This window comes from Podarcis liolepis (assembly GCF_965112155.1).
Source record: "Podarcis liolepis genome assembly, chromosome: 3".
NCBI lineage: Eukaryota > Metazoa > Chordata > Lepidosauria > Squamata > Lacertidae > Podarcis > Podarcis liolepis.
Window position 1 is genome coordinate 52610137 of NC_139557.1, and position 25097 is coordinate 52635233.

Sequence of the window (25097 nt, forward strand, 5' to 3'; positions counted from 1 at the left end):
ATACCACTACATCTCACTATGCCACCTATTTAATGTATATAATCTTGTCTATTGTTTGTGCAGGTTAAAATGCAATGGGAATCTGACTACATCTTCACAGTAGATGAGAGGGAGTATTCTTACTGAACTTTGTAGGATGCAGTGAAGCTTGGGAGAGGTAGTTATGCAGCTGAAATATTATCCAAAGCAAAACTCCTAACACTCTCTGGTATAAAGTTTGGCTATCTTTCCAAAACAGCTCTTGACATGAACATTTGATATATAACCTACACCAGCCTAAGCCATTCTAAGCAATACCATGAGTAAACCCCTCTTAACATAATGGGGGCTTATTTCAAAGTAAACCTGTTAGAACTGAGCTGTAAGTGCTCCTGAGTTGCAGTTTTATAAAACCCTTAAACTAAGATACCTGTATCATGCAAAACAGCTCATAGTAGAAAGCAGGTTAAAATTCAAATATGCCATAGTTAAGTGTGTTCTAAACTGTCTTGAAGGTTAAAGTGTTTGCAATTGCCTTTGCTTCTACAGTTGTGTAATCGGATCTTTGATATAATCCTCTTCCACCATGGTATAACTTCAAAAGAACCGAAATAATTATCCACAACATCTCTGACAAGCTAAAACTAAAATTCAGCAAAACTCAGTTATCGTAACATTTTCTAACCTGTTCATTTTAGCTCTTCTGCTTAGAGCCAAGCATTCCTGGCAAACAACCATTTGAATACTTAATTCCTATTTTAATGACATTTATGACTTGCTTTTCTTATATTCCTTGTGAACTAATGCTAAGAGGAAAAACATGCTATATTATTACAGTGGTACCTCGGGTTAAGAACTTAATTCGTTCTGGAGGTCCGTTCTTAACCTGAAACTGTTCTTAACCTGAGGTACCACTTTAGCTAATGGGGCTTCCCACTGCCGCTGCACGATTTCTGTTCTCATCCTGAAGCAAAGTTCTGAACCCAAGGTACTGTTTCTGGGTTAGCAGAGTCTGTAACCTGAAGTGTCTGTAACCCAAGGTACCACTGTATACATCTATATGCAGGATTCACCTACCCAGTCACATCAATGGAAGTCCTACACAAGGACTTCATCTTGCGCAATGGACCTCCCCCCCTTCCCCAGTGCCGTCTGCGATGGGCCTTGGGGGCATGGGCGAAGCCAAGATAGGGCAGCTGCCCCCCATCAAGTAAAACAAAAGAAATACTTAACTGACCAATCACATTGGTTCTGTCCCCTTAACACGCCATGCTTTTGGGGGGTGTCAGGAGAACCCCTAGAGCAGCTTATGGGGGGGAGGATAAGGGGGTCATTCTTTCAGGCAAGCTGGAATGCTTGTGCTGACAGAACAATCAGAAGAGTACAATGTTGAATTCCTCCCAATATGAGCAACAGTAATTAAATGTATTCTGTTTGATCTTACGCAGTGTTAGGCATACATAAAACCATTAGGTTTTCAGTGTCTTCTCAAAAGTGAACAACCCTGGGTTTAAGATGGTCACTTTTGAAAACTTAATATAATATATGCAAAGGGCAAAAAAAATTTACTTCATTTCTGTTTCCTCATATGGATGTTCTAAATCAATTGCTACTCTAAACGAGCTCTCAACAGGATTATTGTGGTTAATATAAAGTTATGTTAAAATGATTTAGATGGCTGTTTTGTGCTTGTGCGAACAGTCAGTTATTGGAGTTGGGATTTAATGTGACACATTGGAGGCTTTTTGTATGTCCCCCCTTATGTCAAGCTGGGGGCTGGGAGAGTGGAGAATAGCACCAAAATACATTATTTTTCCCAGCCTAATCATCATAGCAGGAGGAATTTTCAAAGAAACCATCAAAATAGTATGTGCAGATGTTCAGCCAACTGTTTTCTCAGTTCTGGATGGAAAACAAGGGGAGTTGGGAAGTAGGTTCATGTTCCAAACTGGCCTTTTTAAACAGTCTCTTGCCAGTCATATTGGCTTCAGGACAACAGTTAGAAGAGCAGAGAGTTTCCCAATATTGATGCCCATATTGTAGCTATTAGCATGAATTTATTTTGGAAAGCGGTCAGAAACTGAATGATTCATAACACTGAAGGCTGAAATGTGGACAAACATATGTGGATAAATGTGCACATTCCAGTAAACCACCTTGGAGGATTTATAACTGTTTGCCTGAATGCAGGGCACAGTAGCAGTTCTCAAACCATTTAAAAAGTAAGTATGGTAATCCTATTAAACACGGGTGGCGCTGTGGTCTAAATCATAGAGCCTAGGGCTTGCTGATCAGAACATTGGCAGTTCAAATCCCATGAGGGGGGTGAGCTCCCGTTGCTCAGTCCCAGCTCCTGCCAACCTAGCAGTTTGAAAGCACGTCAAAGTGCAAGTATAGTGGTACCTCGGGTTAAGTACTTAATTCATTCCGCAGGTCTGTTCTTAACCTGAAGCACCACTTTAGCTAATGGGGCCTCCTGCTGCCGCTGGGCCGCCAGAGCATGATTTCTGTTCTCATCCTGAAGCAAAGTTCTTAATCCGAGGTACTATTTCTGGGTTAGCGGGGTCTGTAACCTGAAGTGTATGTAACCTGAAGCATATGTAACCCAAGGTACCACTGTAGATAAATAGGTACCGCTCTGGCGGGAAGGTAAATGGCATTTCCGTGCACTGCTCTGTTTCGCCAAAAGCAGCTTTGTCATGCTGGTCACATGACCCGGAGGCTGTACACCAGCTCCCTCGGTCAGTAAAGCGAGATGAGTGCCACAACCCCTGAGTCATCCGCGACTGGACCTAACGGTTAGGGGTCCCTTTACCTTTACCTTAATCCTATTAAAAGATAACTTCTCTGAAGCAAGAGTGTTGACTACTCTGAACAACATTTTTAATTCTAGAACTCTGTTCTTTCTGGCAAACTGTGAGCCACAGTTGTTCAGCAACTTTCCCAACTAGACAATGAATCATAACTCTTTTGAGCAAGATTTCAATTTTGCATTTTTAAAATCTGCTGCCCATAAGAAAAAAAGAATGTGAACCTTTAAAAAAAATTAATTTGAGGCATTAATGTAAGTGGATAACACTATGTCATATCAACTTTCTGTATGCTATACTTGCAGAAATATACATATCTATATGTATCAAAATACTATGTATAATGCAAATGTGGTTTTAACTCTAAAATAATATGTATATACATATACTTTCCAATACTTCTGCTTTGTATTATGCAGGCCTGTTGCTGATTTGGTGTTTGAAGTTGGCATGCAGTTAACATGAGCTAAGCATCTGACTGCTATAAATGGGAGGTCTCGCTCATTAAAACATATTCGTGTTTCCTGCACTAACACTACAGCAATAATATCAACTGCTGAAAATCAATTATCCTTGACAAAAATAGAGACTAAGGCCATAGACCTATGTTGACTTACTTGGGAGTAAGTCTTGTTGGACAGGTGTTTGAGTAAACATGCAGTCTTAAACTGCAAACAATGAACACCAAACTCAGACTAGTTATTACTTCACAGTATCTTTTTATAACTACTCTGCAGGTGAGGGCTTAGATACCATCTTATCAGTTGATCCATTCTGCCACAATGTAGGAAATGGAATTTCCTCCCTTTTAGTATTAGACAGTATTATCTTTTGGGTGCCTACTGAAGACCTTCCTCTTTCAACAAGCCTTTTGAGACCTTTCCCAGTCTGCATCTGCATTGGAGTTGTTTTTAAGGTGCTTTGCCACTTGTTTGCCACCCTGGGCTTTTTTCGGGAGAGTGGGATGCAAAATAAATATTATAAATCGGGCAGTAATAAACAGTCACTTTGTGTATGTGGTCAGTGTTGTGAAAAGCTGCATCCCAGTCGCCTACACTGTGGCTGGTGGAGGGCTAGCCACTTCCCCCCCCCCCAGGGCAGTTGCGCCTTTAATAAGTAAAAATTCCAAAAGTATTGCTAAAACCCGCCATATACCACGGCGGACCGTCGGTCTATCTAGATCAGTATTGCGGCGCTTCAGGGTCTCAGCGTGGGGCTGAGCCCTACCTGGAGATGCTGTGGACCCCCTTCCCGCACAGGAAAAAGCGCGGCAAAGGCAAAGGACAGAATGTGCATGTCCATTGTCTATCCATCTCTCATGGAGCCTATCAAACCAGTAATTCAGCTAATTCATCCCATCGCGAGACGAACGCACTCTCCCCTGCATGCAATGCAAGGGAAATGCTGGCGTGCCAGCCCAAGAGCAGCACAAACAACCTCCTCCTCCCGCCCTGAGCCAAGGAAAGCACTTCTGCGGGCGAGGCAGGAGGGCGGGCAGTTTCCCTAATCCAGGGGGAGCCGCTAAACGACCTGGGAGGAGGCGGGGCCAATAATCCGGGTCACGGGGCGAGGGCGTGGAATCCCCGAGAGCGGGAGGGGAAGCGGGCGGCTTGAAAAACGGCCCCGGCGAAGAAGGGCGATCTAGGAAGTGAGCCGCCTTTTATGGTTAGCTGTGGTCTACCCGAAGCCGGGAAGCAGAAGGCGAGCGGCATAACTGGGGCTGGGTCGTAGCGCGAGCTCCTCTGGTGTTTGCAGCTCGGGTGAATCCTGGTAAGGTGTGTACGCGGGGAGGGAGGGGGCCGTCGTCTCTTCACCTGTTGAGTTTCTGCTGGTTGCTTCCTCTCCCCCCCCCCGCCCGTTTTCACCTGGCTCAGGTTCCTCGTTCCGCCCGCGTCCTCTTTGTGACCGTGGCCCAAAGGGGAGACCCACAGATCCCTTCCTTTACCACCCAGCCCTCGCCCAAGGGCCCCACCCTGCAGTAACTTCCAGCGCCTCGGCAGAGTCCGTAAAGAATGTCGTGCCTGGGTTTTCCCAGCCCACCCTCCCCCAGGAGAGGCGAGAGCAATTCTGGCCACAGACCCCCAACAGTTCGCTTCCAAGCCCACCTTGGCGAGCCAGGAAGGAGATGCAGGCAAGCGAAGAACACTAAACCTACAGCTGTTTTTATGGGAGGGGAAGGAGGAGGGAGCCGAGATGATGATGATGATTATCATTATTATTACCACCACCACCGGGCGGACACAAAAGGGGTGTTTGGTGGCGGTGAAGGGGGCATCTCTGAGATAATCGCTGTATTTGGCTGCAATCTTGCACCCACACATGCCTCGTTCAGTTCAAGGCGGCTTGCTTCTGAGAAAACACGTGTAGGCTTGCTTTTTAAGGCCTTTAAAACACGCGCTTCCAGGGCTTAATCGTTTCACTTTAAAATAAGGGAGAGGTGCTAGAGCGCTCCAGCCATGGTTCAAATTCAGCTCAGGTGTGGATGCAGGGATAGGTGACAAAGTACAAGATATAAGAATATTCCTTAAGTAGCTTGCAAACTTGTCTGTCCAATAAAAGGGTGTTGTTTTTCCTTTCAAAAACATGTTTAAAGATCTCTCTGACTTAAGTGTCTCGGTCCAAATATAAAAATTATTTCACACCCATTTGTCAGCCAAAAACAGAAGGATTTATTACAGCTACTAGCTGAAATTCTTTCCACCTGCCCCTTGCATAGTTACTGGGATTACAAGGCCTATTTAATATTTGTACCAGTGTAAAACAGTTTAGGCTTGTTTGCAACACTGCTGCACCCAGTGAAAACATTTGGACAGAACCTGTCCAAATGAGCATTGTTTTTGTGTGTAATATTGTGTCCACGTTTGTTCTTTGATTACATACATACTGCTTCTAGCTGAAATTGGGTTTAAATGGTTTTCCTAATAAATGATTACTGGTACTTTGTGCAAATAAAGCTGTGTGCTCCTACACTCTTGGTAATATACTTATTACTTTGTTGAACACCTAAACATTGGTCATTTTACATAATATGTAGGAAGATGGGCCCTGCTGATGGTGAGGATACTATGAACCAGTTTAGTTTCCACAAGAATGAACAAGATTGGGGTGGGAGACTTTGGTTAGCTATGGTGAACAATTATGTAAGTATTGTACAAAGGCTAATTTCATTTGAACAAAAAGTCCTTTGGAAGAAAAAGTTGCCAGTAACAAAGGATGAAGGGACAATGCTGGAAAGAGCAAAAGTATGAATGGTTTTTCCAGACCCATTGTTTGAGAGATTATTGTATAGAATCATAGAATTTTAGATTTGGATGGGACCCCAAGAGTCATCTAGTTCCAACCCCCTGCTATGCATTGAAAATCTGCAGCTAAGTGGAATGCAGACAGTGCAATCACATCACAAAGTGTAGAGCAGGCTAATATATTTTGCGCCATTTTACTGTTGCAAGCTTGTGGGAAATCATCCCGACTTGATGTAGCCTCAGTCTTGTTCATAAAAAATGTAATCTGTCTTCTCTTCCTTTCTTTGTAAATGTCTTAAATCAATACAAATAGCTGAGGAAAAAATGTCATTCTGCTTATACTTCAAAATAAGAATCACACAACATAATGACTTTTCTGTCTTGGCAGGTGAGTCTAGAGTCTAGACCCCCTATAATGGAGGTAAGTAATGTGATGTTAGCAGCCAAAGAAACTAGCCCATTCTAAAGCAGTCCCTAAAGAGGCAAAGATGTTTGAGCAGGTTTTTTTAAGTTAGGGAAAATAGCTTTCAGTGTAGCATTACTGCAGATTCTTCTCTTTTTTATGAATCTGTCAGCTACATTAATCTTTCTATTTAATTTCCAAATAATCACTGGGAAACTTAATGCTTCGTAGCATTAGGGGTCTGAGGGAACCCTCTCTCAAGCAGCATGAGAGAAAGAACATAGAACTACAAAGGAATCTAACCTAAATTTACATCATTCCACAGAATTAGGCAAAATAGCTATGTGGGTTTATTTTTAATGGTTCTGACTTCATATTTTAACCTGCTATGGGAGCATGGAAACAAACGCCTGTGAAGGAAAGTTTTGCCACAGTGAACTAGTTAATCTCAAAGTCATTGCCCTCAGTCTTATTCCCATCAATAGATGTTAGAGTCAAATTCATGCATGAAAAGGAAAGTAGCTTACTGAACAAAGATAAAATGTACATTCCTTGCTCTGTCTATTCCTTGCTCTATTCCTTTCATGTAGCATATTGCCCAGGAAAAAACACGACCATGGGTGAAAAAGATTCCCCAGCATAGTGGAAGGTGCCTGAATCAACACTTTAAGATAACTATAAATGACACTGTATATCTTTTCTGCAGTCTCTAGATTCTGAGTCGAAGAACAGCTACATAGGAAGTTTTCTTCAGCCTCCAGGTAACATATACTCTGCATTTGCAAACGTCAGATCAAAGGAGGCAACAGCTATGGCAAAAGACACTCCTGCACCAAACAACCAAGGTAAAACACAAAGTATTGTAATATGACACATGAGTAATGTGACATTTAGTCAGCAAATATTCTTGGCCTTGCGTTTTGGAATGTGCTACTGGTTTAGAACTTATCTGATATTTGAGATCCAAGAAAAATAGCTAGAAAGACAATGTTGGCTTGAGTAACATATCTTCTAGTGAACAGGCTCTCTCTGGTATTTGTTCGAGGTGACACTTCTCCCAGGTGCAGCTAGGCAGTGTGTGGGGCTACTCAGATTTCAGCTACAGAGTAAAGGGAAGCTGCCTGGGGAAAAATATGTGCACTTCTTTTTCAATTTGCTGAGGCTTCGTAGGTGGCCTTGTCTGGCAAACTACATAGCTCAATTCAGACCTCAAACCTCTAAGTAATAGTTTAGAACTTCAACCGTAGTTTAATCCTCAAAATGTGAAGGCAAACCATGGTTTTGAGCTGCTTCTGTGCTTCTATTTGATGTCTGTTCAATGGCATTCTAGTCTCTTAAGTGCAGTGGCCTCAAGAGGACAAATGATTTGTCAATTTTTTCATCACACCAAACGATGATTTTGCCAGCTAATCACAAACTAGTTTGTTGATCCATATATATATATATATCTATCTATATCTATATATCTAGATCATCTATATATCTATATATCTCTGTATCTGTATCTGTATCTGTATCTATCTATCTGAAAGTTTTGAGATTAGCACAAATGGCCAATTCACTGACTGGATTTCATTTACCAGCTTTGCTTACAAAGGTAAATTTGGGACATGTTCCTGGCCTTTTATTTTTAGCTTTTTTACTAGTCAAAACAAAAAAGAATCAAGGCTTCTGAAACATAACAAAAGAAACACAACCAGTAAACACCATTGGAATTTTTTTTGTCACAAATGAATATAATGCAAAAGAAATATATTAAACTACAGTATTATGCTGCAATAGCTGCACGCACATGTGGAGACTTGATAAGTACTGCATGTGCTTGTGTTTGGTTTCATGTTTTCTACAAGAGTGAGAGTTTAATTTGGCCTAACCTGAAGTGCATTCAAAATGACTTCTCTATTTGCCATAGTCTGTTTCCTGTCTGTTTTTGGCATGGAACCATTTATTTCATGCCCAAGTATTTATTCACACAGCGCATAGTTAAACTATGGAACTCACTCCCACAGGAGGCAGTGATGGCCACCAACGCAGATGTCTTGAAAAGAGGATTGGACAAATTGATGCAGGAGAGGGTTGTCAGTGGCTACTATGCATGATGGCTGCGCTCTGCCTCCACAGTCAGAGGCAGCAATGCTTCTGAACACCAGTTGCTAGAAACCAGAGGAGGGGAGAGTGATCTTTCGCTTGACTCCTGCTTGAAGGTTTCCCACAGGCATCTCATTAGCCACCGAGAATAGGATGCCTTTGGCCTGATCCACCAGCCTCTTCTTATGTCCTTACATTCTTATTTATTTTGTTAAAGAGAAATGTAACTTTTGGTATTGGACTATGCAGCACGTACCTATTTAATGTTTTACTTACTTGTCCTTGGAATATTTCATTATCTTAAACTTGGTTGGTTTTTTTGAGTAAAGCAAACATGAGTGGGGGCAGGGAGACAAAAAGAATAGCAAATATCTTTGTTCTGCCTTGGAAATGCAAATCTTCAATAGAAGTCTGAAATTCAAGAGTGAGGGTGCCTGCCAGCTCTGCTGGAAGAGAGTTGCACAGCATGGGACCAGCAACACTCAATGCCAGGTGTCTAGTTAGACGAGTTAGGCCTCAGTAACTAACAGCTCTCCTCCTGATGGCCTCCGTGATTGGTCTGGTAGTCGTGGGACTACCAGAACACATTGCAGTCGTGGGACTACATAGAACACATTGCAGTAATCCATTCCCAAGGTTACCAGTGAATGGGCAACAGCTGTAGAGTTCTCCAACACCACTTTTGACAGTTCAGTGAGGAATCTGTCTCTTTGGCCCTGTAGCAGATGCAGACCCTCGTAGCATGTTCCGGAGCAGAGAGGTATCCTGGCAAATGGATTGCAAATGTTACGGGCCATAGCAAACCCCCTTGCCAGCCCATTAAACCCATGCTGGTGCTGCACCAAGTTCCCAGATGGGAATAGCTGAGTCAGATCAACTCCACTCAGCTTGCCCACCTAGGTCTTGGTAACGTTCCAGTCCCTGACTAGGAGCAGGAAATTACTGCTAGGTAGCTGTAGTGAACCTCTTTATTCTGTCATTCTTAGTATATGGTCTTGTTCATCTGAGTAGAAGAACAGCTTTCTTCTAGTGGAGCAGGATACACAACTTTATACCAAGAAAAATAAGGATGTGTGATTAGGGTGTTTTGCAGCTATCAGCAGAGAATGGGCAGTAATATTTTGTAGGTTTGTGTATGCATGTGTGTCAAATTATGCCTTCTATGATCCACCTGCTCCAATCTGAGTGGTGGTTACATTGAACCAGAAGCAGTAAGAGAAGATGAGAGAAACCTTCATATTTTTGGTGCCTTACTGGCTTTCTAACCATAGCACAAATGACAGAAAGTGGATCTTTAAACAAGTCTAAGTTTCTATCATCTAAGCAAAATATATAGCAATGTAATATCACTGATGTTGCAGGTTGATGCATAACTGATGTTCACATTAAAGTAGCTTCTTTGCTTTATTGTTATTAAAGCAGAGATGTGTCATTAACAATTAAGTTACCTTTTCGCCAGCTCTAGTGGCAGCCCTTAAAACTCTTCAGGAAAAGATCCGCCGTCTTGAATTAGAGAGGTCACAGGCTGAAGAGAACCTGAATTGCTTGTCCAGAGAAGCTGCCCAGTATAAAAAGGCCTTTCAGCATGACTCCAGTGAGAAGGATATAACTCACCAGGGAATGATGCAAGAAAAGAAAGGTACCTCCTATTACCACTGATGACAGCCTTACCATTCGCATCTATTATATCTTAATCTCAAATGAGCACTCGTGTTGTTGTTTGATTGTTCAATTAATGTTTAATCAGGATATGTAGTAAATAGGTCTATCACATGATTTAAATATTTTGTTCTAGCAGATCTGCCTTTTAACTGCTTTACTAATTGTTTAAATAAAAATGCATATTGCACTTTGGCGATATTGTAGAAGTGTGTGATCATTTGCAATTTTTAAAAAGCAGAAACTGCTGCTTATTAAACTATTTTCATTTAAATTCCCTTATGCATAGGTGGAGAACTTGTGACCTCCAGATGTTGCTGGACTTCAATTCCTGTGATCCCTTGGCTGGGATGGATGTTTCTATTTCTGATGTTTTAATCTTTTTTTTTTTTAAATTGCAGATTGTTTGCTTCTTTCTTTAAGCTACTTTGAGACATATAGTGAGAGGCAGGGTACAAAGTCCTTAAATATACAAACATAATTTCTTTTAAGAATTGTGCAAGCTTTAGGCAAGCCATAAGAATACTTATCAGTTTTCTTGCAGGAATACTTTCATGAGACTCTCTGAAAATAACCAGAGCGCTTCATGTATCTCTACTGTTGATAACCTAATAAAATGAGAGGACAGTAATGGGATTGGGTCATTAGTGAAAGCAAGCAAGTTCATTTCAACAGCATCATTATATTGCAAATTAGAGCATAAATCTGTAAAATCAAATAAGACATAATTATTACTCTCTTTCCCTCCCCCTGCATTCCTCCCCTCCAGATGTGAGCATGCAGTTAAGGGCAGCACAGTCTCGCTGCTCTTTGCTGGAGAAACAACTAGATTACATGAGAAAAATGATGGTCAATGCAGAGTTGGAGAAGAAACTGGTTCTAGAACAGCAGGTGCACATGTTTAATATATCATATTCTTGCCCTTTGTTTCTCCTTCCTTTGTATCTAAGAGGATTTGCTCAAACCTTGTTGGTGTGATCTCTTGTTAGATCTTGCTTATCTGTCACCTTCATAGACAGTCTTGGAAAACACTGAGAAATTTGTGGTTGTGAAAAATTGGTTGACCAAGCATAAGGTGCACATATATCGGTTTACATGCATTTTTTGTCTGAAGTAATTTTAAGATGTATTTTAATTAATGTCTGTTTTTATGCTTATTGTGTTATTTTTATGATGTTAGCTGCTCTGAGCCTGGCCTCGGCTGGGGAGGGTGGGATGCAAATAAAAAATTATTACTGTTATTACTATTATTATATGCTTTGTTTATCAGAAGAATAGAATAGAAATCACACAACTACAATGTATGGTGGCTTCCATAGATTCCTGTGTTTTTAGCAATAAGTCACCTTTGGCTAAATTTAACAACGACAACATTATTTATATGCATCTGATTGGGTTGCCGCAGCCAACCTGGTTGAAGCTGTTTTCACCAACACTTTGAATTGTGCTCAGAAATGTATTGGGAGCCAGTGTAGGTCCTTTAGAACCAGTGTTATATGGTCCCTGCGGCTGCTCCCAGTCACCATTCTAGTTACCGCATTCTATACTGTAATTTCCGAGTCACCTTCAAATGTAGCTCCATGTAGAGTGCATTGCAATAGTCTGCAGATGACAAATATTACCTCCCACCTCCCTCAAAGCTGCCGAATAGTGTGTAAATAAAAATGAAAATAGCCATCCAACTATTCTTATCTGGATTTTTTAATACTAGGGTTTCTTTTAAAAATAAACTCAGATTTCAAGAACCTTTCTCTAGGAGATCATGTTACCTGTAAATGGGAAATGTCTCATAATTGTTTCCCATTTACTGAGGCCAATAAATGCCTCAGTACAATCTCTGTTGAAGCTGTGTGTGTGTTTCACGGAAAGGCATCAGTAAACCCAATATTTTTTTCCTGCTATATTCTTTGCCTAGATGCAAACTTGCAATATTGAAAGTTGGCATTTCTGTTCCTTAGCTAGATTTAATGCACCTTGGTGTTACATGCAACTAGTAAATGTGCAGTGAACTATGGATAGCAGATAAGGATACACATTTCCACCCATGTTCCAAGGTGTATTCCCTTTTTTGTGCTATGCACTTGGATACCTGCAACCTAATGCATGCATGTTTACAAACTTTGTCCACCTCCACCTCAATCCATATGCACCTATATATAGTGATATCCAGTGTCAGCTGTCATATACAGAAAGCAGAGGCCTGGATCTTCCCTTTGTTTCCATGTGCAGCAAGATCCTGTGCAAATCTGTATGCATTTGCAGTTCTTGTCTGTAGGCCTCCTAAACCCATGCCTGTAGCACTTGCTACATCATAATTCCATCTTCTGTGGCATTGAATTTGATAATCTGAAAGCTGTAAACCATTTGAGCAAAGCTTGCTATCAGTTGCCAAACCACTATCTTGTGCATATTTTTCAGATGCAGCTTCAGAAGGAAAAAGACCAGAATCAGCTGGAGCTATGTGCAAAACTTGACAAGCTTGAAATTCTAGAAAAAGAATGCTGGAGACTTACTAGCACTCAGAAGACTGCAGAAGTAAGTAAATACAATAACATCATTAAATGGCTAACCTAATAACATTTAACATTTGTGAGACTAGCAGCAAAACTGCAGTTCTGGATCTGGACATTCCTGTGGCAAAGGGAGATAGTGGGAGGGCTGCTGTTACCTATAAATGCCACGCTTCTACATTTGGTGGGCAGAGCTGTTTGTTTTTGTCGTATTTTTGTATTTTGGACCTACTAGTGGTTAATATGGTCCCCTTATGTTTTGTGCCGCTTTAAAATGTGGATTTTTATTGCGATTTCTGTCTTTATTTCGGATGTTTTTATTGTGATGTAAACCATTCACATATTTCTTTGAAATATGGAGTGGTATACAAATTACCCAAACAAATCAATATTTTGCGTTTGCTTTTCTTTTCTCAGCCTTGTTTCCTTTAATTGAAAGCTTTGGCTCACTTTCAGTGTTCTCGCCCTTAAAATGATAACTGTTGAGTTCATTTATTGTATGTGGTCCCTTCCCTGCCTCCCTCTCTCTCAAAGGACAAGATCAGGCACCTGGAACAGAAGCTTCTGGAAGAGCAACACCAGCGCAAACTAATTCAAGATAAAGCTGCGCAGGTAGGAAGATGAGTATTTTTACAGTGATAAAACAGGAGGTTCGGCAGTCAGCCTTATGCTGCAGTTCTGCTTTAACCAGCAGTGATCCTGAATACAAACCATGACACACAAGTATGTTTTGCTATCTATATCTGCATTAGTTTGGATCTAGTGACTTTATCCTAAATGTGATTGCAGGAAATGCCATTTCCTTACCCCTGCCCCCTTTTGCTTTTGAAGGAGGACAATACCATGAGAATAGAAAGCTACCAGAAATACATTGTTCCTTTTAGTTGGGCTAATAGCCTGACCCATCAAGGGAAATTCAGCCCATCAACAAAGTATCATTTCTGAACTTGCTATTCTTGTTGCCTATCTGTGACTACAAAAAAGGTCTCTGTTAACCAGTTGGAGAGCACACCATAAATCTGTAATTCACATGGTCTTGGTAAGTTGTGCAGGCTTGGTCTAATAAAAATAATAGTTCTAACATATTAGCAAAGATAGATTAATGTGTTTTAGAGAAAGGTAGTCCTGTTCCTTGCTAAGCAAGAAGTTTGTGCTTAATAAGTAGCTTTACCTGAGAGACTTATTAGCCCCAAATCCTGATGTATAAGATGACCTAAGTGGTTGAATGTAGAACTAAATAAAAACATATATAATACACTTGGCAGATAGACAGTACTGCATTCCCTCCAATGGTGGGCAGAGCCAGAACTGACGATGGGCAGAGGCAATAGTGTTCTGAATAAACTGATCCAGACTTGACTGTCTAGATTCAGTTGCTGCCATACCTGTTTCAGATTATAGATGCATAGAATGGTTTCAAATTCTGTTCAGATCTACTCTGAAGTAAGCTCCGCTGTGTTTGATGGTGCTGCAGACATACATACTGTATATAGTTTTGTGTGTGTGTTGCCTTTCCATAGTTCAAACTATACTCAAGGCAGCTTACAGCATGAAAACAATACATAAGTACAACATAACAAAAGTAGTCATACACAATCAAACATCAAAAAATGGACAACCAAAATGAACAATTTCTGCATAAGATCTAAAATATTCAAAAAATATTATCAATAACAACAACTTTTCCCGCCCCAACAAAAAACCCAAAACAATACCTCAGTCCAAAAGTTTGTACCTGGAATCAGTCAGGGCTCTACCATCCCAGGCCAAATGGAAAACAGACCTGCAAGCCAGGGAGCAGATCTTACAGCACTCACAACCAAGATGGTAACACTCAAATTAGTATATAGATGAATTTCTTTAGTACAACAGACCAATACAACTACTATTCTGAAATTAAGTAATTATTCCCTGGCTTTAGTGTGCTGCACAGCCACTTATATAGCAGGATCCTACTAATTTGTTATTTGATAGCTGGATGGGGAAACTAGTTCTTCTTAGGTTTCACAATTAGGAGAAAACCTTAGAACAACAATTTACTATCATCAAATAAAATTCTGTCCCTTCCAATTGTTCTGAAATTAAGTGGATCTGGAGTAAAGTATTTTTTAAAAAACAAGTAGGAAAGAAAATGGAAAAGAAGAGACTCTGATGTTATGGAAGAATGGGGCAACTTCAGGGGACACCAGGGGCTACATAAAATGAGGCTGGAAGTCATTTATGATATAAAGGAATAGTTTTACTATTTTACTAGTACAACCTGATAGAAGTAAGCCCTATGTTCTGACCAAATGCTGCTAATAAGTTTAGGCAAGAGTTTTGTTCCATGCCAACATAGGGTATAGTTTTTAACCCATTAAGCAGATGGCCTTTTTGAGAGCAATCATTATATTCACTGTAGTGGTATTAAACTGCTCAGATGGGTCTTACAAACTGTTAAAGCTACTTATCCATTGGCCACTTATGTCACACTGAAGAGAGGGATCACTATCTCAGTGAACATCATTGGCATCTGTTGAGAGAGATTTGTTATCTTTGGACCCAGCTGTTTTCTCTCTCTAGCTTTGGACTGAGATACCACTCTGTCCATTTAACAAGACATGGTTGTATTTTTTTACTGCAGCTCCAAACGGGACTTGAGATGAATAGAATTCTTATGTGTTCGCTTTCACCTCAGAAAGAAGCAAATAAAAAAAGCAGGAAAAAGAAAGCCGTAAAGGTAATAAAATAAAAGGAAAAAGTTAGGTCTCTCAGCTATGTCTTGAATACCAAGAAGAAACTAGTCAAGTGGTGTATTTCTGTTATGTTCTTTGTTGTGTCTTGTGAGCCCTTGAACTAGATAGAACCAGTGGGGCTTCCAAACTCAACTTACAGCTTCTCCTCCTTGCCCTGTCACCTGTATAATTAGGTTTGGGGGGGGAATCTATTGACACCAATAGGTATTTTCCAAGTCTAAAAGCAGCATGAAGCAATAACAAAAAAATGTGCTCACATAAAAACTGCAGTTAGGTTTGGAAGAAGCCTTCTGTTGTCTTCAATGGCTTTTTTTGAAGCTTAATGGTGAGATTGACATTAAAAGGGTGCACAGGGGGGTGAATGGGTGGGTGGGTGGCATCCTCAGAAAAGGCTTCAGCTGTGACATGGTGCTACAGAGGGAGGAAGAACTGACAAGAGGCAGCTTGCACAAGTGGATTTAAGACCTCTTCTGTATTTTAACACTCAACTATTACTTTGTTAACTGTACAGCAAGTTTGTCTTCTGAGCATTTTTCGTATTTTGCCAAGTCTCAAGACAGCTTAACATCCTGTTGATTATTCTGAACACTGGAGGTGCTGATAACGTTGGAAGTCTTGTCTTGGTAACAATGCAACTTCAGCAAACTATAATAATACTTCTTAAATTTGCATATAGCAGCATGCTCCTACACGGTGTTCTAGCCATTTAAAAGGTTGCTTGGGACACTATAGAGAAGCAATCCGATGTCAAAATCGACACATGATACAGTTGCAAGTTTAGGACACTACTTCTGCTTCTTGAAATAAAGGAATAATTCTAGTTTTTATACTTCTCAGAAACCTTCTGGTTTGAGGAAAGCATGCGGCTCACAGCCATACCTACCAGCTGGGACACTACCTTTTGTTGCTGGGAAGGTAAGCGATGTATCATCATCATCACCATTGAGAACTTGTTTTAAATTACCGTTTGTTTAATGAGGCTTTCTTATGTGCTGCTTTCCCCACAAGTCTGCTAGCTCAAGTCACTCAGTTGTTGCAAATGTTCAAAGCGTCTTGCATATGATGAAATATCGTAGTCAGAGCGCAGCTTCACAACGCCCAGAAGGAGGTGAAAAGAGGACTGGCATGAGCAGACCTTCATCTTGCTCCACATCTTCCTCTGCTACGGAGCATCTTTCAGATCTTCTCTTGATTATGCAAGATGAACTGGGACAAATGAACTTGTAAGTACTCATTTTCATTTATCCATTTGAATACCAAAAAAAAAAACCTGTAGGCTTGGAGCAAATTGTTTTGTAAGTTGAGAAGAAACTATTTGGGCACTTTTGCAAGTGGTGCTAGGAATAATTTTAAACCCCCGTTTTCCATGCGGATATTGTTGATGGCATCCGTCTGTCTCAAGAGACAATGGAGTGCACCTCTGGCGGTGAAATCTAACTGCTGTTAGCAGCACCAAAGTGACCTTCCTGGCGTACAAGCCAGGGCTGTGTGTATGGAGGTCCTGGACTGCCCAGATGACAAGACCTCCCTCTTGGCCTTGCTGGTGTGGTCCAAAGGAAAGCAGAGAAAAATTGTTTGACATCAGCTTGGCCACAGGAGTTTCTGAAAGGAGGTATGCAAGGCACTATCAAACCATCTTAGGGACTCCACTCCAGATTTGTGTAGGGTTTACTCCTTAGCCTTTTCTTCTCCTGAAGATATCCCGCAAGGCAGCAGAGGTTTAGGACCAGAGTTTTCCTTTTCCTAATGGGTTACCTTCCCAAGTCAACAAGCCTCATGTTAGTATAGTAGAATAAGTTACTGAAACAGCAGTGCAGCATGACAAAGTGCTATTCAAAAGTAATATATGATAGGGCAGGTGCGATGGTGCTGTTAAAAGAAAAAAAGAGGTGTGCCTAACACAGCTCTTTAGATTCTAGTCCTCCTGTTTTTAGTATCACTTGTGAAAACACCCTAAGACTTTAGTGGCAAGTCACAGAAAGCAATGAAGCATTTAAAAGGTAAAAAATGTATCCTGCAGTGCAAACCCCTTGTGGGCTTAAGCCTTCTATTTTGCAACTTGCCGTTTATGGTAATTTACCCATCTTCTACAAGCAGCTGAGTACTTCCTTTAGGCTCTAAACCATAACAGCAAGAATTTATGTCTGTAGAAGCCTTTGAGCCACAAGACTCTTGATTACTAATGCGGTGTTTTGTTAACTGCCAGCTTCTTATTGTGACAGAAGTCAAAACACATTTAGTCCTAGTAGGGTGCAGAATAGCATATCCCGTTAATGCAGCTCTAGCCTAAACAGCATATCTTCTGGTCTTTAAATAATACATTTGCTTCTCATTGTAGCATTTGGAGCTCCAGTAACTTCAAAATATTACTTTTTCACTCTGTTTATCCATCCAAGCCCTAGATAGTCTATTTAGAACTTGTTTGTTCTGCGTAGAAAACAGGACTATAGCAATATGAAATTTTTACGCTACACAGAGAAGTAGCTTATTTTCTGATGATAATGTGTTAAGGACAGTGTGACACTGCTTCAAACATAGATACTGTACTTTCTGGAATGAGAAGTATTCCCTAATAGTACTTATGTTGTCACTGTGCATAGTCATCGTACATTGGATGACATGCTGAAATACAATAATCAAGTGGTGGATTGGATTGTGCCAAAAATGACTACTGAGAGTTTCTCTTCCAATAGTGAACATCAAGAACTCCTAAAGCAGATACAAGAAACACAAAACCAGGAGGTTCGGGAAGACCTAGAACGTGAACTAGATTGTCTTGTGAAACAGATGGAATCTAAAGGAGAGCAGATATCAAAACTGAGAAAGCACCAAGAAAATGTAAGCAAACCGCCCTGAAGTCAGGAAAAGGGATTGACAGTGTAGGCAGTGCAAAAAATAACTAGTATTTTCAGAAAGACAGTGCCTAGATTCTATGAGTCTTGCAGAAACAATGCGTAATAGGTGGTGAGGTTATATAAATAAATTTGCTAAGACTTATATGGGTGTATTAGATTTTGAATGAGACAAGCAAACTAGATGTTGTGTAGGAGACATATGAACTGTCTCCTAAAAGGCTTTGAAAGAGTGGGTGGATGTATTCTTGATTTTTACTGTTTTATCTTTTAAAAACCACTTTGAGGATTTTATTTTATTTTTTACAATCAAGCGGGGTATAAATTTTATGAAATGAATAAATCAAGGAAGTGTGAGGTATATCTATGCTTTCTAGTATTTTCATTCTTCCCTTTGTTCTAACCAGCCACTGCAAGCAAATTCCACAATTGCAGAAAAACAACTGACAATGTCCTTGCTTGGCCTTCCTGTATCATAAACAAATATATCTGGAAAAGTACTCAATGTCTTGGTGGGGAAAGCTGTGTGGTATAGGCACCGACTTTACAGGGTCCTTTGTGCCAAAAAGTGCATGTTTCTTTGTACATTAGATGTATTATAGAATTGTTCTCTTCTTAGGTTTACAGACTGAGGCAAAAGGCTAGAAAACTGAAACAAAAAGCAGCCAATTCAGCATCAAGACCTAATCGATTAAAAGGAGCAAAAGAGACTGCAGCCTCTTCAAGAGCCAGTGTGAATAGTGCCTGTCCTATGAATAAAAGCACAAGTTCTCTCCAGCTATTAAAAAGTGCTCAGAAGCTTCAATCAGTATTGAAGAAAGATGATATTGTGTGGGAACCTTAGTTCTCAAAATTGGCTTATAGATAAATGCCCATTGGGAGCTGATTTTATTATCTTGGCTTGAACAAATCTGTTCATTAATGTGCCCTTAAATTCTGCAGCTTAGTTTTGGAATAAATATTTTTTCTTGTTTCTATCTTGACTTTTAATTTTACCTTTAAAAATATAATTGTAATTGTTCTAATGAAGTGTTCTCTTTTATTAAAAATAATAATAACAACCTACCAGCCTATATAGAATAAATACCACTGGTTTTTGTACAGTATTGAGGGGAGAAAGAACTGAATCATCTATGAGCAAAAATTAGCATTTGGCTTCTAAATGACTATCTATGCTTGCTTATTTATTTATTTATTTATTTAAAACGTTTATAGCCTGCCTTTCAATATTTCCCCCTGAGATTTAATCTATAGTTTTAAGCCACATCACTGTTTATCTGACCATTATTCTTAGAATCCATATGACTGAGGCCTCTTTAACAGCAATCTAAAGGGACGCGGGTGACGCTGTGGGTAAAACCTCAGCGCCTAGGACTTGCCGATCGCATGGTCGGCTGTTCAAATCCCCACAGCGGGGTGCGCTCCCATCGTTCGGTCCCAGCGCCTGCCAACCTAGCAGTTCGAAAGCACCCCCGGGTGCAAGTAGGTAAATAGGGACCGCTTACCAGCGGGAAGGTAGACGGCGTTCCGTGTGCTGCGCTGGCTCGCCAGATGCAGCTTGTCACGCTGGCCACGTGACCCGGAAGTGTCTGCGGACAGCGCTGGCTCCCGGCCTATAGAGTGAGGTGAGCACACAACCCTAGAGTCTGTCAAGACTGGCCTGTACGAGCAGGGGTACCTTTACCTTAAAGAGCTTTCAGTCATTTACTTTTCTGTTTTGAGAAAAAGGATAATTAATGTATAGCAAGAAAAAATAAAATTCAACAGAAATAGTTAGGTGTCAGCCCTGCATGACTTGAGAACTCAATGAGGTGCCCGGGATTTGTCCAGGGGTTGGTTCTTGTGAAAGGGGGGGAGGGGGTAATGAACTTAACCAGTTGGTGTTGGGCTTGCAATACTCTTTATTTGCCTGTGAGAGGTTTCATGTTCAAACTCAGTAGGTAGTTGACTGGTACAGCAAATGCTGTACATGCAGATGTCCAGTCCTCAATCCATTGGGCTACATCCAGCACAAGTGGACTTTGGGGCATGTAGCATGATTTATTCTCTTCCCTGCACACACCCCAAATATGTTTCAGAGGCTCCCCCAACAATTAGGAGTACATCTTGGTTGAGTGCAGGGGGTAGAGCAATCTGTTCCACTAATGGTGTCTGTTCCAGTGGCAGATAGATTCTGGATTTCACCCGAAGAATCTCTGAGTTGCTTTTTAAAATTAAAGTCCCAAACCAAGTAATAGAGCGGTGGTCAACTGATAGATGTGTGGTATTCTAAACTTTTTACTGGGGTTTTTCCACCTACTTCTACGAATTCATGAATATGGATATTTTATTTGAATTTATCGTTGTATACCCTGAGATCTTTAGCATATGGGTAAGATATGAATAGTCTAAAATAAATAAATAAATAAATAAGGGACAGAGATATGAGGAATATCCACATTTCAGCCCTCTTCATGCCCCCTCCAAAAAGCCTCTCTTGAAAGTTGGTGCACCTTCTGATTTCGTATGTAGGGCAGGAGACTGTAGCAGAAAGAAGAATTGGGGGAAATCAGGTGAAGTCGGGTCATGTAAGGGGAATGTGATTATTGAATATAATTATTAATGTTTGATAGCAAAATGCTTTTTAACAGCTTTATATATATATATATATATAATGTGGCTTCACCATCATTGCAGTCAATATTCTAATAGGTTTTGCACTCCTCTTATTTAGCTTCGTAGCAGAACTGTCTCCATGCCTACTTTGTCTTTTGCCCTCCAGGGCTGAAAGAAGTATTTGTTCCTCTCCTTCTGTGGAAAGCTCCTGTATTCTGCATTGCAATGGAGCAGTGCACCACCCATTAGTTTTAGAAGCATGGTCAATTCTTTTTCAGTGGATTGTGTGTATGCATGCTGAGGTTGCTATGGTTACAGTTCGGCCTGCACAAGCACAGTGACGAATGCTTCTGTTGCTACTTCGGTATTCGATTTCACTAGCTATAGAAACCTGTGGGAGACGTGGTTTGCTGCTACAGTTTCCAGTAACACAACAGGGCTTCTCTTTGCTCTGCTGGAGGCTGTTTACCTTCTGCACTTGGGAGGCTGCGACCTTGCTTTTCCTACCAGGTATCATATTGCTCTCAAGCTGTGAGATCTAAGATAAGGCAAAGCATTTTAAATAATTCCAAATAAATCAGTTTATCACATATACTGCGCTAAGTGCAGTCTGTTTAACTCTTTTCCTTGCTTATTAATTCATGCTGTAATTGCTGCATATAAAATTTTCAAAGAAAAGTTAGCTTTCTGTTAGCTGACACAGAAGCCAATATGTAGCTCTTCCCTTGGCAAACTAAATCAAAACTAAACTGAAATAAGTTTTTTAAAAAATAATCATGGAGCTAAGGGGAGAATAATGATTTATTCAATCTAATTAAAAGCTTTAAAACTGTATTTTTAGTTTCTGTGCAGGTGTGTTGGCTGATAGACTGGATAAGGACTTCCCAAATCAAAACAAATAACCTTTTTTTGTCTATTACCCCACTTTCTCTTCCTTAATCTTTCTGCTGACCGCCCCCCAGCCATAACAACAGGCATTTCACTAGCTGTGTTTTTAAGCTGGTAGACAAGTTTGATGTCATTAATCATGTTTCCTTTGAAATTTTATACAGTTATTTCACAGTGCTGATCTTAATCTCATTACTAATTCAACTTGTTCAATCATGTATTTGGCCTTTAAAGGAGGGAGTAAAACTGATCAGCTATAATTTCAGAAAATAATTGAGGTCCAGACCTTGGAGATAATGTACCATGGAATAGATACGGTGCTTCGAGTAAGAGCTTGCATGTTTAGTTTTTTAAAAAAGAAAACAGGTGGAAAATTGCTTTTTAAAAAAGCAGTAGCAGCTGCTCATTGTCTTTTGCTGCGTCCATAAGAAAATTACTTTGGTTTAACAATGCACACACACACACAAAAACACGGCTCTCAGTCTTGTGTGTTACCTTGGACAGTGTCTTTATTATTATTAAAGATTTTCTTGGTTTACAAAGGTACATACCTTTTCTTTCCCCCCCCAAGTTGCAGACTTTTCTACAGATCAGTTACATTTGTACAGCTTAAGGTCAGGAAGACGGTGGGGGAGAGGAGAGGTGGTGGTGAAATTTATATTTTTTGCAATGTACGTGTGTGGTCTCGTATCAGCGTCAACTAGATAGGTTCTTTTTCTATTCGCTTGTTACGTTTCCTTGGTAGTGAGAAAGGTTGGGGGCCCAGGGTATGGTTGGTTGTCTAAGGTTGGCTGCAATGTGGTTTGTTTGCCTTTGTGAGGGGAGGAGGGCTTGTTGGGTCAAGCAAGCCAGATTGATTCGTATGCTGTTGGTGGGTAGCGTCATTCTTTTTGATATAAAACATTATGTTTTCAATTTGTGTGGTAAACAGCCTCCGGGTGGTTTGGGCAATTTTCTACCTTCCTATGAAAATGCTTCACATTGCAATGTATTCCAGGGCATGTTAACTATCTCATAGATGAAAAGTGCCTGTACTATGTGGCTGCAGGTTCACACAAGTTACTTACCATGAGACAGAGATTTATGTGGCATGACTTCTTGGCAGCAACTAATGCAATCCAAGCAACTCAAAAATTGAGCCTTCGTATGAGCACTGCAGGAGTTAATGTGAAACTGGACTATGGAGTCATACACTTAAGAGAATAATTGGATGTGATATCAGCATAGACTGGTAGAAGTGGTGGCCTTATAACATTTTGGATTATTTAATCATGTTTTCCCATGCTACTAGGGCTAGCCACTGCTGTGAAGAAGTGGCAGGGTGGGAGGGACCTGTTCTGGTGCAGGGTTGGGCGAGATCAGCTTTTCAACATCGCGGTAGATCACCAGCCAAACATCATGATCTGGCGATATACCGCAACGTTGAAAAAACAAGCTGCATTGGCCTCAGCCTGCGAGACGCCGGGGGAAATTGCTGCAGCTCTCAATGCGGTTTCTCCCCAGCGCTTAGATGTTTGTACGGCTTAGCTGGGGCACAGAAGGGCTCTTGATCCCCACCTGAACCATCCCTGGTGCTCCCCCTGCTTGTGCAGGGCTGGGGGATCCTTTTTTTTAATAAAGTTTTTTATTGATGCAACAAGAAAAAAGAAAAAAAACACAAATACCAAATTACACACAAGGATAACCATAGACACATAATTTTCTTAGCAAACAGAAAATTGGGGGAAATTGGGGGATCCTTTAACTGATTGGAGGGGAGCGGCAACTGCACGCTCCTCAGCTGAGCAGTTAAAAAATATGCAGAGGGAGGAACAAGTTGTAGCGATACCTTGCTGATGCAGCTTTTTTCCTCTGCGCAGTATGAGGGCAGAGAGGGATGGCAGTTTCACTCAGCGATATATCGCCGGTGAAACCGCCGCCACTCCCAAGTCCCTCTGCCAGCAATGCTCGCTGAAGGAAGTCACTAGCAGAGGGACTCAGTGTTGATATACCGCTGAGTGAAGCCGACATCACAGTCTGCTCCTCATTGATACATCACCCAGGCCTATTCTGGTGGTGTAGTAGTTAAGAGTGTTAGACAAGGATTAAGGAGACCTGAGTTCAAATTTCCACTCGGTTCACTTTACTGGGTGGTTCTACAAATAAATTGCATGAGGAGCGGGGAGAACCATGTACACTACCTTGAGCTCCTTGAGGAAAATGTTATGTAGATATAAATAGTGTCATTTCCCTAAGCCGAAACAGAGTGAAGGACTTTGACTTGCACTTGTCATTATTGGCAACAGATGTAGGCAGAGTATTGGGCCTACTTTAGTATTTCATGAAATCTGTACATTTTGACACACTAAACCAAATGCAGCTCACCAGCCATGTAATGTGACCTGATGACACACGACCCCACCCAATACAGGAAACATAAAGCAAGAGAGTTGATGACTCCCACTCCCCACCCCCTGACATGGGCTACTGTATATGACTGCAAAGCTTTGTAGGCCTGAGTTTGTGTTTCTGTGACCGTTACAGGAATAGGAACCCATTCCTTTTCTTCCTGAGGTAACTTGGTTCACCATAAGGTCTGGATGCTGGTGCCATAGAAAAATAGTATCCAATTATTAGTGTGTAAAACAGCCTCTGATTGTTATCAGGCAGCAGGAAGCAGATTTTAGAAGTATAATAATAATAATAATTAATAATAATACATCATCCTACCTTGGTTGAAATAAACCACCATGCCTGACTGTTTGTGTCAACTGAATAACCATTTTGTTTTAGTTTGCTTGCCTCTGCAATGTATGTTTGTTCAGATTAGCATAAGAGCCTGTTGGATAAGGCAAATGGCCCATCGAGTCCAGCATCCTGTTCTCACAGTGGCCAACCAGATGCCTGTGGAAACCCCAAAACAGGATTCAAGCACAAGAGAACTCTCCCCTCTTGTGGTTTTCCAGCGACTGGTATTCAGAAGTGTTGCTGCCTCCAACTCTGGAGGCAGAGCTAGGCCTCTCCTGCATGCATTTGTCTAATCTTGTTTCAAAGCTGTCTAGGCTGGTGGCCATTATTGCTTTGTCTATGCTGAATGAGGACGCTATTTCCTTTTACCTGTCCTGAATCTTCCAATACTCAACTTCATTCAGTTCTAGTGTAATGGCGGGGGGGGGGGGGGGAGAGAGAGAGACTTTACGTATGTACTTTCTCCATGCTATGCATAATTTTATAAATTTATATCGTTCCACATATTACTCAACTTTTCTGTAAACTAAAAGGTCCCAAATACTGCAACCTTTTACAACTCTGCAATATCTTTTTTGAGGTGAGGGGACCAGAACTATACACAGTATT

General features: G+C 40.8%; 2 protein-coding genes across 11 annotated transcripts in view; both read left to right on the forward strand.

Annotated features, from left to right (window-relative positions):
* The first annotated feature begins 4301 nt into the window (after nucleotides 1–4301).
* Nucleotides 4302–19253, forward strand: CEP57L1 (centrosomal protein 57 like 1). Of its 2 annotated transcripts, XM_083496001.1 has the most exons (12): nucleotides 4302–4559; nucleotides 6420–6452; nucleotides 7141–7279; nucleotides 9982–10161; nucleotides 10951–11072; nucleotides 12600–12716; nucleotides 13226–13303; nucleotides 15315–15410; nucleotides 16264–16341; nucleotides 16435–16649; nucleotides 18120–18264; nucleotides 18898–19253. In XM_083496001.1, the coding sequence occupies exons 2-12, from the start codon at nucleotides 6447–6449 to the stop codon at nucleotides 19120–19122; spliced, it is 1401 nt and encodes a 466-aa protein (XP_083352127.1). In that variant the 5' UTR covers nucleotides 4302–4559; nucleotides 6420–6446; the 3' UTR covers nucleotides 19123–19253. The 2 variants fall into 2 exon arrangements, with proteins under 2 accessions (XP_083352127.1, XP_083352126.1); XM_083496000.1 differs by lacking the exon at nucleotides 4302–4559 and having other exon boundaries at nucleotides 6334–6452.
* A 948-nt stretch (nucleotides 19254–20201) lies between these two features.
* Nucleotides 20202–25097, forward strand: part of LOC310704388 (uncharacterized protein) — a 59200-nt gene continuing 54304 nt past the window's right edge. For 3 of the 9 annotated variants that reach the window (XM_083497731.1, XM_083497734.1, XM_083497733.1), the window contains exon 1: nucleotides 20202–21383. In XM_083497731.1, coding sequence (XP_083353857.1) covers nucleotides 21218–21383 — 166 coding nt within the window. In that variant the 5' untranslated portion in view covers nucleotides 20202–21217. Of the gene's footprint in view, nucleotides 21384–23812; nucleotides 24315–25097 lie in introns of those variants that run through there. The other 6 variants (XM_083497732.1, XM_083497735.1, XM_083497736.1 and 3 more) reach the window with 4 other exon arrangements.